The following is an 18,404-nucleotide window of genomic DNA, read 5'->3' on the forward strand; positions in this document are numbered from 1 at the left end:
TACGTCGGACCCGCGTATCGCCACTATCAGTGATTGCAGACCGAGCGCCGCCACACGGCAGGTCTAGAGAGACGTCCTAGCACTCGCCCCAGTTGTACAACCGACTTTGCTAGCGATGGTTCACTGACAAAATACGCCCTCATTTGCCGAGACGATAGTTAGCAAAGCCTTCAGCTACGTCATATGCTACGACCCAGCAAGCCGCCATTATCAGTTGCTATTGATCTTGTTAATCATGTACTGTCAGACCGACGTTCACCATTAATGGACTAAAGTTAAGTATTCCACCAGCTTCGTCCGTTTTTCTAAAGTCTAAATTCCTTGTCCTTGTCCAGACCTCACGCCAGCCTGCGTGAGCTAAAAAGCGTGCTTTTCGGCTTCCTCTATTAATACGGGTTGGCTCTCCTGCCAATCCACAACACTTAGTGTGAGTGTTTGTACCATTTGCATCCCTCTTACGGGGTGCATAGTTTAATGTGTTTCTGTGAATTGTTGAAAATTTTAATTTAAAGTAATCTGCTGTGTTGCAGATTTGCACCAGTGTAGTTTTCAGAGGTCGTTGCGGTCGTCACTACGGCCATGTTGAAAGGGAGCAGAAGCTTCTCAGCCCGAAGGCTCCTACTGTAACAAAAAAAAAAAAAAATTTCTGTTCTGCCTCTGAAAAATTGTAACTTGATATATCGAGGGTACTTTTCTGCTTATAAATTTAAAACTGTTTTGAAAAAGCTTAGGAATAAAATTCACATTTGTTAAATTGTAACTTGATATTTCGAGGGTGGTTTTCTACTTAAAAATTTGAGATGTGTTTTTGAAAAGGCTTTTATGAATAAAATTTCCATTGGTTGAAATTTAATTTGTTTGTGTTGTGTACATAGTTCCGCGTAGTCAGCGCGTACACAAGTTTCCCAATAGAGCGCGCCCCGCTAAGCACAACAGCGCAGGCGCAGCGCTCGTCCGTCTCCGCTCTACGAGATGGCGCTGACATAAAGATGGACCAGATTCTGCTTCCGCCGATCCGCGTATTAATATGTAACGCAGCCAGTGAGATTGCTGCTAACGGAGAACCTTTTCTCCTCGCAGATCACACTCGGGCAGTGATACCTGAACGCGCGAGGTATTATAACGAGTGTACAGACCTCCGATTAGTCAGTCTGCGTTAGTCTGCGTTAGTGTGCATTAGTCTGCATTAGTCTGCATTAGTCTGTACCTAATAAGATTATCATATTCCTGTACTTACCCATGAAGATAAATGTATAAACACTTTGTCAAGTATCAGAGATATGTGAGAATAAGATTAACGTACCAAGACCAAAGGAACTTCAGATTGTCAATTGTAAATAGCATCCAGAATCAAGTTAAGTAATTTCTATGCTTGTTATTATTTTAATAAATGTGTGTGAAAATTAATCAAGTTCTGTTTAAAGTTGGTCACCGTCAACCCGCTACTCTAAGCGTGCAAGTGGCATTTCTGTTGTCTGACCTAACGGCAGAAGATAAACACGCCACGATACGACCACGAGACATATTGCTGACACTCGCCTACTTCGCTAGAGCGACAAGTCAAATAATCTGATGGTGTGTGTACCGAAGGTCTTACAGTACGCACACCACAGTTTGCATCCGTTACTCCTTGGCAACTACTTCCATACTCACGTAGTGTGTTAATGATCTTTATGAATCGCTAGTAAATAAAGTAAATTCTTCAAGAAAAGATTTTGAAAGTTTAAATTGACGGTTCAAGTAGTTTTTGCACTAGACATACGTCTAAGATAGGCAGTGGACCCCTTAATGTGAGTGGACCGTGTAGGTGCAGATTGCAGTACTCCTTCGGAAGACTTGCAGAGGGTAGATGGAGAACATCACTCAACCAATCTTGTGAGGAAAGAGATCAGCAACAAGAACAAGAGGTGGCGGGTAGTTTGTGAGGCTCACCTGGAGGGAGTGCCGCTGTGAGGAGGCGAGGGCTCGGCCGTCGCGCCGCCAGGACACGGAGGGCAGCGGGCTGCCGGCGGCCTCGCACTCCGCCGACCAGGGGGCGCCCGCCTCCAGCGTCGCGGCGCCGAACGTCCTCACCAGCTGCGGCGCCGCGTCTGCCCGGGGAACACACTGCAGCTCAGCGTGCGGGGCTGCGCTGGCCGGCTACCACAACTACAGTCTCAGCACAGTGACTGTCATATATTGCAGGTATGTTGGATACACCCTCTAGAAGTGAGGCTTTATCTCTCTCTGTCCATGTGGCAGCAGAACGACTGTAGTGACTCTGCACAGTGACGGGAGTGAGCAGCAAAGAGCGTCTCCGTGTACGTTCGGTCAGCAGCGACAACCCGTCTCCTTGGCTGCAGACGGTGAGCCGTGGCTGGCTCGTGTTATGCTTTGCATTAAATGATTATAAAGAATCCGTCTCGATTGCAAATTGAAACTGGATGTTGACCTAGGTTTCGACGCAGGTAACCACGCCTTCTTCGGAACACACTCAAACTACAGACTGCCTAAAGAGGCATGCTCCAACATTAAAACAGAACGCCCAAAAGGGCAAAAGACTCGCATAAAATGTCAAATAAATCGCCCGTGTGTACTATGTCAATAGCTGTACTTAGCTCAAACGTCAGACATTAAACCTTGGTTGCTATTCTGTGATTAATCTCCCGCTGTTATCGCGATTATGCTGTTATCCTCTCCCTCCGCGAGTCGCAGCAGCAACTTGTATCGATATTCGCACCCTTGTACTATCTTTGGCCTCACGCTTATAGTTTCGGGCTGTGCCGTGTGCGGACAGTTGGTCGGTTGGCGTGAATCAGCGAGGAAGTCTCCGTGGCGCGTGTCTGGCTGGGACCACGCGCGCTCGGAGTGTGAGGGGCTGTTCCCATTGCCACGAGGTCCGTGGCTCACCGATCCCAGACACTAAAGTTGAGTCCTTACTTAATCTACCAGCCAGGCCCAGCTGTTCACATTGTGTCTTTTGAATTTCGTTGTGGGCTGTTGGGACATTCCCGCGAGCAACAACGCTTGTTTTCAGGTTAGAGAAATTCTAGCCGTCCTCTTGTGGAGTTTAACTTAACTTGATTATTTTTGAAATGTACCGGCAGAATCTTCTGCTTTGTGGCCGTTAACATTCTGGTGTTGACGTAAATTAAGGCAGTGTATTTTCCTCGTCGTGTTGTGGCTGTCCAGCAAGACGTGTAGTTTGACAGCTGAATGTGTAATTCATTGTGGGCGCCGATACCTTCTGCGTTGTTCCATTGAACTCCCTGTTGTGTGCTGGTCGGGTGGAGCGGATTTTATCCTGTCGCTCGGTCTCTTGACTGTCTGTCGGTTGGGTTGCCGTCAGATTGAGAATTGTTCGGCCGACTGCCTGTCTCATCTAAGCGAGCGTTGCTGTTTGAATTCCACGCCGACCCTTGGAAACTTCTGAGCACCGTTTGATGTGCTGCCTGTCTTACTTGTCCTAGTTGTTTGTTTATATACGGCTTCCAGCCGATTTTAAATTAAAGTTATTTTGCCCTTAAGGCGTGAGATTGTTTGGGCCTTAGGCCTGATTTAAAGAAATTTTAGGATAAGGCCTTTTAAAATTCAAATTCCTGGTTTGAGCCTTAAGTTATTGCCTTCAGCTGATTTTAAGTTAAAGTTGTTTTGCCCTTGGGGCATGAGATTGTCTGGGCCTTCAGCCTAATTTAGAGAAATGTTTTACGATGAGGCCTTCTGCCTTTTAATATTCAAATTGTTGTTTTTGAGTCTTAAGTGATTGGCCTTCAGCCGTTTTAAATTAAAGATGATTTGCTGTTGAGGCGTGAGACTGGATGGCGCATTTAGCCGGAAATTAAGTTATAAAATTAATGTTTGGCCTGCTCTGTTTTTAATGTTTTCTTTACTCTTGTAATGTTTGTCAAATGAATAAACTAGTATGTTCAAGTGCAACTGACAGCCACTCATTTTGGCCCCTTTCCACAAATTAAACTATGTGTCCTGTCCTGCGGGTATAGCAGAGGATCTCAGACGGGATGCGCCGTGCGCTGTCTTACTGGATGATGTCATTGTGTACACTGAGCATCGAGCTTTGTGAACGAATAAAACATCTTGAAATTGTCTGCCTTAACGATGGTGGAGACTCAGTGCTTTCATGTACTGTGTACTGATCGTTACGCCTTATTACTGTCAAGTATTCCAACTGTTCGTGAAGCATTTATTATATTTGGTGCCCCATGTGAGACTTTGTTGAACACTTCGATTGCAGGCGCATTCTTTTACTTATTGTGCACTAGTCATAACCGCCTCCAGCCTGTGTTGCTAATTTGATTACTATTTGCGCATGTGTTGTTAGGCTCACCTCTATTACTGTGCCATTTTTTCCTGTGTGTTCAGTGTTAGCCATTGCCGGTATTGCATTAAAACATCTGCAATATACACTGATGAGCCTAAACATAACGACCACCTGCTGAAGAACTTGTTCGTCCGTCGTTGGAACGACTCAGCGTATCAGGGGTCCGACAGTTTGTTGAGAGGTTTGTGGAGGTATTTGGCGTTAAATGTCTACGCACAGGTCATGTCATTCGCGTAAATAACGGGCCGCTGATTTGCGTACGCGGTGATGACGCCCATTAATGACCCAGATGGGTTTCATAGGATTTACATCAGGTGAAATCGGTTGCTGAAACATGAGCGTGAGTTCACTATAATGCTCCTGCAACTACTACAACAGGTCCCATGAAAGCGCAGGAGAATGTCTCCCATAGCATAATACCGCTCCCACCAACCTGTGTCCGTGGCGATCTACACTTTTCGAACCGCCGTTCACGTCGATGACGTGATTCACCCGAAAGCCGACACGCTTCCATTGACTGACGGTCGAATCCTGGTGGCCTATTCCCACTGCAGTCGTAGGTGACGATGTCGTTGGGTCAACATGTGTACACGTAGGGGTCGTCTGCAAATGGTTCAAATGGCTCTGAGCACTATGGGACTTAACTTCTGAAGTCATCAGTCCCCTAGAACTTAGAACTAGTTAAACCTAACTAACCTAAGGACATCACACACATCCATGCCCGAGGCAGGATTCGAATCTACGACCGTAGCGGTCTCGCGGTTCCAGACTGAAGCGACTAGAACCGCTCGGCCACATCGGCCGGCTAGGGTCGTCTACCGCGGAGGTCCTTATTCAACAATGTATAATGAGCAGCGTACTCCAGAACACCATCCACCCTACTTTACGGAGCAGAAAAGCCTCCGATCCCCACGTTCTGTGAAGAGTCGTGGACGTCCAACCTTTTAGCGCCTAGTGGTAGTTTCACAGTCCTTCTACCTCCTTCTGTAGATGCTCACGACAGTAGCACGTGAACATTCGACCAGCTTCGCCGTTTTCGAGGTACTCTTTCACAGGCTCTGTGTAATAATAATATTATCTTTTTTCAAAATCGCTTATCTCAATGGATTTCCCTATTTGCCTCCCATATCTTTGCTAGGTGATCCTACGTCGGCTTCTGTTGCACTTGCATACATCTGTTACTGAGTCAAATGCCGGAAACGCCACCAGGCGGCATCCAAGGTCTCGGTGGACAGTGGTCGTAATGTTTTGGCTTATCAGTGTATTTAACTCATTCTGATAATTTATGTTCAGCTTGACCTGGCCTCAAACCTTAATGAAATATTGTAGTACCTTTTTTGATACTGCGTTGTTTCAGGTGACGTATGAAATATTTTGTATACTGTTGAAGGACTTGGAAATCGATCAGTCGAGCATTTGCTTGTAACGAACGGCACATGGATCTCGAGTAAGCATTACAAAAGGGAAGAACGGTTTCTGATACTGTTGGTTGGCAGTGATAAATTCTAGTGTTAGTCAGACTGCCAGATGAAGCAGGCAGAATTTGCTCAATACACGATTGTGAGCATTGTCGGTTGGTATTCTGATAGAAGCGGTGTAAGGCATTGGTGGATAAAAATCTATTTCGTGGTACCATTACCCACGCTTATGATAGAGGTTTTCTTCTGAAACTGCGGCATTAGTCGAATTATCAGCTGTAAATTGCCTTACCAAAAGACTTGGATTTGTGAATATTCTGGCACTTGTGTAATTTCAGATCAGACAACTTATTTGTGAAGAACTGTTTATTGGCTTCAATTCAGTTTTCATTTTGTCAACTTCTTTGCTATTCGATCATAATTGTTTTAACGGCTGTTTAATAATCTTCAACTACTGCTGATTTGAATAAGCATAATAACTTGTTGTTATGAGATGTCTGATGATGAAACGCAATTGCTGCATGGAACACACAACTCTAATTTGCTGAGCTGTGATATTTTCAATAAATCTGTCCTATGTAACCTATATGTCACTCATTCTATCATTTCCACCATTTCTTAATCTATGGAGATCCGAATGCCTCTCCACAATACCGACCTACCGAGTTTTCTCACCTCGTGTCGGGACGGTCTTCCGTGCCACGTTGAAGCGGACGAATATTTTTCTACTCGCTCTTGTGATTCCTGTCCCTACATCGGCTACGCTGGCAAGTACTCCTGGGTGAGCATATCTTTCATCAGCTCAAATACTCCTATTGCATTCACTCTCATCGGAGCTTAATTATTATGAGATTAAATTCATATTCCTTTGTGTTTCGCCTGTTCTTACCTTCTTGGACTGTTATTTTCTTTGTCTTTGGGGAAGCATCATTCATAAAACGCCCATTAAATGAAATGAAATACCATGAACTAGAGGAGTAAACAAAATGGAATTTCATACGCTAGGAGCGTATTTGATATGACTGCTGTTATGCCGGAGCCAAGGTAGGCCCTGATGGCTGGCAATCCATATTGCACCACAGAGGGCGGAGTTGTCTAAGTCCAAGGCGTACCAAAAGAACCATGGTAAACGCCGGCTGTTTACATACAAAATAATGGAAACAGACATTACGCGCACTACTTCCTGCAGGTGGAGCTCGATCCACGGCCTGCAGGAAGTATCACTGCGCCAAAACCTGACTGGTTGGAGACAGCTATTTAGGAGCTAGAACCAGCCCCAAAGTTCAGTTCACTCCAGATGCTGACCTCGTGGACTTCGACCGCTGAAGATAACGTCTTCGTCTCTGAATTGGACTTCTACTAGAGTGTGTGTTACCACGAACCTTTGTGGAAAATTAGAAGTGAATTTTTGTTTGCTTCAATTATGAGACTTTTACAGGCATCGTTATTGTTACCTTTATTTTGTGTTCAGGCATCAACCTCGAAAACGTACATAAATAAACGTTGTATTTGTGAAAAATTGCTCATTGTCAGTCACTACAGCTGCAGTGATCACAAAATCGAGTCATATTTACAAAGAACTTGAACAATTAGCACAGCTTCGAATCCTGCCTCGGGCATGGATGTGCGTGTTGTCCTTAGGTTAGTTAGGTTTAAGTATTTCTAAGTTCTAGGGGACTGATGACCTCGGCAGTTGAGTCCCATAGTGCTCAGAGCCATTTGAACCATTTTTTTGAACAATTAGCACATTTATCAGTATGACGTTGCTCCCTCTCTGATGTGGATGCACGCACTGATCTGACTGGGGAGACAGTCGTCAGACCGTAGTATTCTCTCCTGACGCAAGCAGGAGCTTCATATTCATCAGAACTGCACGTGTGAACTGATTCGTGCCCACGGCACAGCAATGAGCAACTGGCTGGCTTATGGTGACGTACATCAAGGCGACTACAGTCATGGGATAGCAATATGCACAGATACACATGGCGGTAGTACAGCGTACACAATGTATAAATGGGCAGTGCATTGGCGGAGCTAGCATTTGTATTCAGATGAGTCACCTGAAAAGGTTTCCGACGTCACTATTGCCACACGATGGGAATCAACAGAGTTTGATCGCGGGATGGTAGTTGCAGCTAGACGCATGGAACAATCGTTAAGGAATTAAATATTCCGAGATGTACGGTGTCAAGAGTGTGCCGAGAATGCCAAATTTCTGCATTTCCTCTCAGAATGGACAGCGCACTGACCGTTGGTCTTTACTTAACGACTTAGAGCAGCGACGTTTGCGTAGAACTGAAAGCAATACTGCGTGAAATGATTGCATAAATTGATGTGGGGATACGACGATCGTATTTGTTAGCACAGAGCCTCGAAATTTTGTGTTAAGGGGCTGTGGTAGCCGACTTTTGGTAGCAGCACGACATCGCCTCCACTAACTGTCCTGGGCTTGAGACTATATCGGTTGGCCCTAGACGCCTGCCAAACCATGGGCTGCTTGGTCAGGTGAGTCCCGAATTCAGTTGGGAAGCGCTAATGGTATATTCACTATGTGGCGCAGACCCCACGAAGCCATGGAGCCAAGTTGTCAACAAGGCACCTTGCAAGCTGATGGTGGGTGCATAATGGTGTGGGCCGTGTTTATATAGAACGGACTGGGTCCGCTGTTACAACTGGACCGACCATTGACGTGAAGTGGCCATGTTGGGCTACATGGAGTCCATCTGCAGCAATTCATGCACTTCATGTTTCCAAACAACGATGGGATTTTCATGGAAGATAATGCCCCACGTCACTGGGCCACAAAGGTTAGCGATTGGTTTGAAGAACATTCTGGAAAATTCGAGCGAATTATCTGGCCACCCAGTCACCCAACTATTTGTGGGACATAATCTAGAGGTCAATTAATGCACAAAATCCTGCAGCGGAAACACTTTCACAGTTATGGACGGCTATAGAGGCATCATGGATCAATATTTTTGCAGCGGACTTGCAACGGACTGTCGAGTCCGTGCGACATCGAGTTGTACTATGCTGGGTAAAAGTAGATCGGACACGATATTAGGCGGTATCGCATGTCTTTTGTCACCTCAGTGTGTGGTGCGGAGAAGAACGGATGGGGAAAGTAGGGGAGCGATGTATCGGAAGAAGTTTGCTTCGCAACGAATATTAATTCTACGTCGAAGACGATGTATTGCTGCATTCTCGCTGATTAATGCGTTTCGCGACAAATTTATTTTCCTAAGACTGTTGCATTAGTGAGAAATGCTAATGAAATGAAACATCTCTTGTAATATTTTGATGAAGTGACAGCATGGGGCAGCGAGGTACAACTGATGGCGCCTAATGACGACTGACGTCTTAGGACGATATTTCAATTGACACACACATTTTCGTTACCATTTTATTTAAACGTTAAAAAGAGCCTCATGGTGTCAATGAATATTATCTGTTTTGCTATTCACTAAAGCGTCAATGTCAGGTATCAATTCTTGAGCACCGCTAATTCGAAGTAAGCTTATAAGTAGATGCCTGCAATGAGCTTCCGTGCGTGCATTTCGTTTCTTTCATCGCGGGAAAAAGTTGTCCGCACAAGTATCTAGATCAGAACATTCATATAACTGCACCTGTAGAGTGGTAAAGTCGTGGTAATTTTTGTTGAGGAAATAAAAGTATGCAAGACTAATTTAATTACCAAACTCACCACGCAACTCTCACAGTGTAGGTCTGGATGCTCCGACTGCGCCTCAGCTTCCATATTGTCAACATAAAATAATAAATCAGTGAAATTTGCTGTAACTGCAGATTCATTTGTTGAGTGTTACTCTTCAACACAAAAATGTATTTTCGTAGTGGGAATGTTGGGGGAAATTATTCAGATGTTTATTTCTCTGCGTGGCGTGCTATGCATATTTTCTTCAGTAACATCGCTAAACACCGCGTTCTTTAATTTTTGCATCTCCGCATTCACTGTTCACCTGTCAATTGTCCATAGTCTTTTACGTGGAACATATTATAACGATGGTGTAAACTGAATTTTTGGTGTAAAGAGTTTTGGAACACAATAATCACGTCAGGTCATCATCGCATACCATACAAACACGCTTATCCTCCACTGACTTCTTGTACAATTGTGTTGGTGTGTATGACCTTCGATCTGAAGTTTCTAATCTGTTAATCCCGCTACTTCTCATCGATATAAAAAAAATACTCTCCACTTTAAACACTACGCCATCAAGTATATATGTTCGCATCGTAAGCGACGCTGATCGTAATTACGTTCATTGCGGCTCGCATTGACGACCGACCGCTACATTTTACTGCGATCGCTAACTCCCCAAGTGGCGAGGGAACGTTAACGCTCTTGCTCACCTAGCCGCATCCTAAGCAATCCTGCTGCAGATGTAGCACTAGTACGGAGATGACATTCGAGCTGCTGTCATACCTGCCCCGCTGGGAACAACCGAGGGTCTTGATGGCGTCGAGAGTGCCTCAAAATTATGCAGACAGTTCGTAGAGACAAGAGCCATGCCTGTCCAAGCATTGTGCTATTGAAAAATTGTACCACTATGGTGTCGTAAGACAGGTAACAGACAAGTGTGCAGGAAGTCTGTGGCGTCACGTTGTACCGTCAGAATTCCCTCAGTCGCCACCAAATATGACTTGCAGTCATACCCGATGGTTCCCCCTACCGTGACGCGAGAATTAACACAACTGTGTCTTTCCAAAACATTAGAAGAGTGAGACCTCTCCCCGAGTGGCTCCCGTAATTGCCGACAGTGGTCATGGTCGGTAGTCACTGCTGCAGCAGGTTACGTGACGCCGTTTAACAGCAGTTCGTGAAGTCCTGACCACGAAACCGCTACGAACGCATCCATTTCCGCTGTGGTGTTAACGGCAGTCTACAAAGGGAACAATAATTGTCTAGTCTGCCTGCTGCAAATTGCAGGGAGTCCACTGCATGTTCTCTGATGCAGACGCAGAAGCATCGTGTACAATACGGTGATCCTCCCTTGGTGTGGTCAGACGAGATATGAACATTAGGCCCCTGCGACGTTCAGATATTGCTGTCAGATGCTAATAACGTTATCTCATACGAGTATTAAGCATAGCTATGACATTTACAGCGAATGAGTCGTTCGCGCCTATCATATAACCTAACAGACCTGATAACAACAATGAACACGATCAACACTAATGCACTTCGGACGCCATCTTACTTGTCACAGGGAATTGCAAAATGGTTCAGATGGCTCTGAGCATTATGGGACTTAACTTCTGAGGTCATCAGTCCCCTACAACTTACAACTACTTAAACCTAACCAACCTAACGACATCACACACATCCATGCCCGAGGCAAGATTCGAACCTGCAACCTTAGCGGTCGCGCGGTTCCTGACTGTAACGCCTAGAACCGCTCGGCCACTCCGGCCGGCAGGGAATTGCAACTCTAATCATTAACACACCCGCTGATGGTGAGTTCGTCTACGAAATAACATGACCATGTCTTCTGGATACTACACTATCTTTTGTCAGACAGTGAATATGTGTATATTTAATAGGGTTTCAGACTGTTATAGGCAGTGTTTCGCTAAAAATATTATTGTTAATGAGGAAAAGTTCTGCTGATTATTGGTTATTTCTTTTTGGTAGTTATTTAGCTTTTTAGGTTTGCCGTAGTTAAAGTTCATTAACAGAAATTGCGGCTGATTGTTTTTGTCGGATTCGAACTTGTATACTTAACGTGCCATTTACTAACTTGCCACAGAATTATTTCACTGAGACTTGTAATGAAATACCCAGATTAATAATAGTTTCTGCCATAGCACAAAGGAGCTAGTGAGGGACAATGGAAAAAAAATAAATGATCGTAATAAACAACGCTTTCTGTGATACGACATATACACAAGTGCAGATATACCAAAGTTAAGAAACTCTTAAAGTCCTAGGCTAAATTTATCTATAAACACCAGAGTTGAGGTGTTACTACCAGAGTTGAGGTGTAAATAACGAAGTGATAATACCGCCGTAGTTTGATTTTATCATCATTCGGACGCCTGACAACAAGAGTAGTGGTCGTGGCTCGCCAACAGCGTGTCTGCCCTACTTGACCTGCTAGATTAGTTTTTCTTGTGAGGCTATTTAAAAGCTTTGGTGTGTTCCGGACCTGTTGATAATGTCGAATGCAATGTGAGGATTCATGTAGTAAGTAGTAATACCTCATATCTTAAAACAATTAATTTGCTGATCTGTGTTTATTAGGACGTTTAAATTGTTCATTGTCCACTAGCCACCCCCTTTTGTTCCTATCAATGATAGCCAAATAATAAATAAGGTGTTTGTTTTAACTTGGAACTAACTCCAAAAATATGCATTATACAAAATAAATATTCGAGATGAGAGGTTAATATTTTCAAAGGGGACATCTGTTTGTGATACAGCTGGCCTCCCACCAGACCCTCCCTATACCATGAGAGGTCAACCTTTTATTTTCAGATAACAACCTCCTACGTTTATTTCAGACTAGTCTCCCCCCTCCCCCCTCATACCTTAACCCTCATATGCATTCAACACAATATTGCCCACACTTCATCTCCCCTCTCTGTTTTCACCTCATCCTCCCTCACTCTGTCCACCTCATTCTCAAACCTCTGTCTATCTCCTCCTCGCTACTCTGCCTCTTCACTTCCTCCTCCACCTCTGTTTGATCTCCCCCACCTCCCCCTCTCTCCTGTTCCCTCTGCACCTCTCTATCTGTCCTGCACCCCCTCTCTGTGGTGTCAACCTTCTCTTATTCCACACCCTCTGTCTCCAGCTTTCCCATTCTCTGTCCTTCTGTTTCTGCCCCTGTCTCTGACCTTACCCTTATTACCCCTTCTCCCTATCCATGCCTTCCTGGCTCCCTCTCTCTCCATCCAACCCTCCATCTTGGGTGGTAATATTCCAACACAACACAGTCTGCCCCTGGTAGCTGAGTGGTCAGTGCGACGCAATGTCGTGCCTGTCAGCCTGGGTTCGATTCCTGGCTGGGTTGGAGGTTTTCTCCACTCAGAGACTGAGTGTTCTGTTGTCCTTATCATCATCATTTCATCTCCATCAACATGTAAGTCGCCGAAGTGGCGTCAACTCAAGACTTGCACCAGGCGAATGTTCTACCTGATGGGAGGCCCTAGCTGCACGGCATTTCCCAACACAACACACCTCCCATGCAGGACAGCTTACATGTTTGAGGCTGGAAAACTGTTTGTTGGTCCTGAAATGTAGGTTGCCGTTCAAACAGGTCGATCAGGGAGCCAATACTCTTTCTACATATGAGTGTAAAGGAGGGCAGCCTGTATGCTAGGGACTGGAGAAAACACGTTCCTGCCTGTATCTCCGCTTGTATTGGAGCTTGGAATTTGTAAATCCGACAGTACTGATACTTGTAAGGCCTGCTGTTTTGGTGCCAAATTCAGATGAAATTAATCCAAGGGCTCACAGGGAGATCCCAGACATACACAACATACATTGTGCTTCATAGCTTCATATAAAGAGACAAGAAATTTGGATAATTATCCTAAAAATTCTAAGACTTTACCCAAAGAATTTTTTTCATTCATGGTAGAGGGCACTTTCACAGTTACTGCAATTAAGAACAGATACAATTATACCTTACATTTGTGATAAATATGTAAACTTTTTTGTTCTAAGTAGTTGATATTTTTTTTAAAAAAATGTAATTTAGTTTTGTATATTTGATTGTACAATAAACGTTCTCCAGACTGATATTAAAAACTTTGCGAAATACGCTACTTTTAACTTAATATAGTTCTCTGTTCCATTCTCGTTTGATTCTTATGAATCCCCATTCCATCTCGATGGTGTGTTTCGGACGTACCCTCGAACGTCATCAGGAAGGTCACTGATTACGGTGTGTCCTTCGATCCAACCTCTGTAGCTCTCGCGCCGGCCGTCACGTGGCTACCGGACGAATACAGTCGACAACCAATGTAAGAAAAACAGGCATAGGCGCACATGTCACGGATAAATTCATACTGAGTGACCTAACACTCGTCCTACTGCTCAGCTCACAAGTACACGGCACGCCCCTCCGCTTGATTTTGGTGAGTCCCCTTGCCTCTCACCATTATTTTAATTCACAACAAATGCTCTAACTTTCCATTTCGATACGTTTATTAATACGTGCTTCGTATGCATGTATATGACGTAAGGCCATATGTGACGTAGTTTTTGCAAGCATGTTCTGTCGAGTAGTTGAGACTTCTGCATACGCTTTGCCCTTAAGATAATCCCACAAGAAAGATTCCGCTGATCTGGCAGGTCAATCTACTGACCCAGAGACCACTGAGATCGTGATTTAATCCTTTTTGGGATATTGTAGAGCCATGAGCAGTCAATCATCATGTTGAAATCACACGGTAGCTCATCGTAATAAGTTGCTCGTTATGTTGCTCCGTCGGTGTTGAGAATGTTACATCAACATCGATTGCACCCGTACCACATTTCTATGCGTGGCGACGACTTTGAAAGTCGTGTACAGTTCTGCCACTGGGCACTAGAGAAATTACGGGACGATGACAGATTGTTTGCACGCGTTCTATTTAGCGACGAAGCGTCATTCACCAACAGTGGCAACGTAAACCGGCATAATATGCACTATTGGGCAACGGAAAATCCACGATGGCTCCGACAAATGGAACATCAGCGACCTTGGCGGGTTAATCTATGGTGCGGCATTATGGGAGGAAGGATAATTGGCCCCCATTTTATCGATGCCAATCTAAATGGTGCAATGTATGTTGATATCCTACGTAATGTTCTACCGATGTTTCACTGCATGAATGAATGGCGATGTACTTCCAACATGATGGATGTCCGGCATATAGATCGCGTGCGGTTGAAGCGGTATTGAATAGCACATTTCATGATAAGTGGATTGGTCGTCAAAGCACCATACCATGGCCCGCACCTTCACCGGATCTGACGTCCCCGGATTCCTTTCTGTGGGGAAAGTTGAACGATATTTGCTATCATGATCCACCAACAACGCCTGACAACATGCATCTGTGCATTGTCAATGCATGTGCGAACATTACGGAAGGCGAACTACCCGCTGTTGAGAGGAATGTCGTTACACGTATTGCCAAATGCATTGAGGTTGACGGACATCATTTGAGCATTTATTGCGTTAATGTGGTGTTTACAGGTAATCACGCTGTAACAGCATGCGTTCTCAGAAATGATAAGTTCACAAAGGTACATGTATCATATTGGAACAACTGAAATAAAATGTTCAAACGTACCTTCGTTCTCTATTTTAATTTAAAAAACCTACCTGTTACCAACTGTTCGTCTAAAATTGTGAGCCATATGTTTGTGACTATTACAGCACCATCTATTGCAAAGCGAAAAAAGTGGTCCAACTAAAACATTCATATTTCTTTACGTACTACACGAATATGTAATAAAAATAGGGGTTTCTTTAAAGCATTACTTCCCTCAATGGACAACGCAGTGACCGTCGCTCTTCAATTAACGATTAAGAGCAGCAGCTTTTGCGTAGAGATGAAAATGCTAATAGACAAACGACGCTACAAGAAATAACCTTAGAAATCAATGTGAGTCGTATGACGAACGTATTCGTTAGCACAGTGCGGCGAAATTTGGCTTTAATGGGCTATGGCAGCAGACGAACGACGCGAGTGGCTTTGCCAACAACACAACATCGCCTGCAGCGCATGTCCGGGGCTCGTGACCTTAGCCAACTGGAAAAACGGGGCATGGTCAGTTGGGTCCCAGTTTCAGTTGATAAGAGCTGATGGTAGGGCTCGAGTATGTCGCAGAGCCCACGATGCCATGGACTCAAGTTGTCAACCTGGCACTGTGCAAGCTGGTGGTGGCTCCATGATGATGGGGACCCTGTTCGCATCGTGAACTTAAGGAGCGGTTTTCTGAAAAACGGGGAGGGAGTGTCAAGTCAAAATATTTTAGAGTGTTCCATATCTCATTGTACACTAGCGAACTGGCAAATACGAGCCGAATCGGGTGGCCGTGTCTGAGATCTTACCGTTGCAAGTAGCATGGTGTCGATGTTGCCAGAAAAAAGCGACAGCTGCAATAGAAAACTTTTAAATCAGCATATGAATAGAACAGTATTTGAATTTTTATTTTTAAAAGAGAAAGTAATTAAAGAGTTGAAAATTATGGCCACACCGCAGTTTCATTTTACTGAGACTGTAGTTATGAACATCGATATGAGTAACATAATTTGCACTAAGCAAATAAAACAGATAATTGAACAAACGTGTTAGTCAAAAATTATTGATGTGCACTCGTAAAATCACCTTGTAACGAAACTTGAGCAGTCCCTTGAGCAGCGTCGTCATTATTGGAAACCACACACTGGTACATCCCGGCATCAGATCGCTCCATTCGCTCGATACGCAATATCTGAAAAAGATATTCAAAGGAAGTAATTACAAAGGTATAAATTTACAAGAAACCGAATGCAGAACCCTAGATAGGTTAAATACTACATTATAACATCTGTTGCGATAGGTGTCAGAAATATAGCAAGGTCTGCTATGTGATGCTGATTGTTTCCCACAGCGAAATTAAATTATTCCTGTTTGGCAACAATTATTTTTCCCACTTCTGAATGGGGAAGAATTATTCAGTAGCGGCAAGGAACAGTTGAAACAGATTTCTTTCGTAAATTTTACTTGCCGTCATGTGTCGCAGACACGTCATTAGAAAATCATTTGTAGAGGAAACGGGCTTTAACACTCGTACCTCTGGTTACCAAACAAATAGGTTCTTTAGAATATGACTTCTACTGCTGTCTTTCTTCCAATTTTTTGGAGCTAGACTTTCTTTAACAGTGGAAGCACTACCACTGAATTTTCGGGTTGTAACGCAGTATATTCTGTTAACTTCGGTGAACGAAGAACAAATAAGAAAGATACTCTCGTGTTAGCCTAAGCTAGTCACAAACCACGACAATTCATGAACCTCCCATATGTCATATGAGAACTGCTGACACTAGAGTAGTGACTCAGATATTTGCTCCTACAGCAAGTAAAATTCTGCGCAAGTAACAAAATGTGCAACAAAGCCTGTGGTAGTGCCTCCACGTATGGAAATGAAGTAATCAAGATAAGTTCCACCCCGCCATCTACGAAACTCCATTAAACACTGTGGTTCGCCTCGTTAATAATGATCCTTGGAGACCGCTGACAGCGCTCTGGATCTAAGGGGCCAACAAGTGTTTGGTGGTCCTCGTGATACCATCGTAACAAAGCACTTCAAAAAGACGTGTTGTCTCTGTCTTGTCTCCACAACATCTTTCCTACAAATTTACCTTGATGTGTCTCTCTAGACACATTCCAGGATGCTATAATTGTATTGCATTGTATTGTATTATATGTTAACCGGGGACCTAGAAACGACGGAGAGGCTCCGTCCCCGCCGCAGCCGCTGTGCTCCACAACCCCACGACGACTACCGCAGTCCACTTCACCCCTCCGCCGCCCCACACCGAACCCAGTGTTATTGTGCGGTTCGGCCCCCGGTGGAAGCCCCCCCCCAGGGAACGTCTCACACCAGACTTGTTTGCGTGGTAGAGTAATGGTGGTGTACGCGTACGTGGAGAACTTGTTTGCGCAGCAATCGCCGACATAGTGTAACTGAGGCGGAATAAGGGGAACCAGCCCGCATTCGCCAAGGCAGATGATAAACCTCCTAAGAACCATCCACAGACTGGCCGGTTCACCGGACCTCGACACAAATCCGCCGGGCGGATTCGTGCCGGGGACCAGGCGCTCCTTGCCTCCCGGAAAGCCGTGCGTTTGACCGCACGGGCAACCGGGCGGGCAGTATGCTATAAACAACCACATTAAATAGTCCGTAATTAAATAGGTTACTTTCGAAATCTAGTTTCTTTAAGTTCCGGCACAAGCTAGATTGTGGGCTTCCATTTAATGTATGCAGCCGAAGTATTAGCAACTGCTCTTGGGTATCATCAAAAATAACGCCTATTAGCTCTACAATCGTGAGTTTCTACTATGACTGAGCAAACTGAGGGGGTCTCCCTCTCTACAACACACACACACACACACACACACACACACATACACACACACACACACACACACACACACACACACACTTACGAATTTGCACAAACAGCACGTATCTAAAATCAGTACACACACACACACACACACACACATACACACACACACTCTCTCTCTCTCTCCACACGCAAGCACACACGCATGCTTGCACGCACGCACACACACACACACACACACACACACACACACACACACACACAGACACACACACACAAACACACACATTGAAAAACAGAGAACGATGGAAAGATTGAGGAGGATGAGATTGTGAGAGGTGATATGTAACCGGTCAAACTTCCCAAAAAGCGTTAGAAATAAACTTTCCAGAAATTTTGTCGCTGCTTGGAATTGGTAGCTCTAATCTGTTTCTCTCAACATTCGTATTAATGTTAACTTAGCTGAAGAAATGACTAATATTCTGGAAGGAATAGTATACTATAGTCAGCATCCGCGGTTCTACAAAGTAGCTTCTGCTTACTTCCCTACGAAATGATATGCTACCAAGTGAGAAAAGAACGTGGCAACACCTTCCG

General features: G+C 44.5%; 1 protein-coding gene across 1 annotated transcript in view; it reads right to left on the reverse strand.

Moving 5' to 3' along the window:
* LOC124776143 (Down syndrome cell adhesion molecule-like protein Dscam2) overlaps positions 1-18,404 on the reverse strand; it is a 186,616-nt gene that overhangs the window by 41,420 nt on the left and 126,792 nt on the right. Inside the window, exons 6-7 of the mRNA XM_047250979.1 lie at positions 16,081-16,186; positions 1,933-2,090 (exon numbers count right to left, since the gene is read on the reverse strand). Of these exons, the coding sequence (XP_047106935.1) occupies positions 1,933-2,090; positions 16,081-16,186 (264 nt within the window). The remainder of the gene's footprint in view (positions 1-1,932; positions 2,091-16,080; positions 16,187-18,404) is intronic.

Source organism: Schistocerca piceifrons, chromosome 2 (assembly GCF_021461385.2).
Source record: "Schistocerca piceifrons isolate TAMUIC-IGC-003096 chromosome 2, iqSchPice1.1, whole genome shotgun sequence".
In the NCBI taxonomy this organism is placed as follows: domain Eukaryota; kingdom Metazoa; phylum Arthropoda; class Insecta; order Orthoptera; family Acrididae; genus Schistocerca; species Schistocerca piceifrons.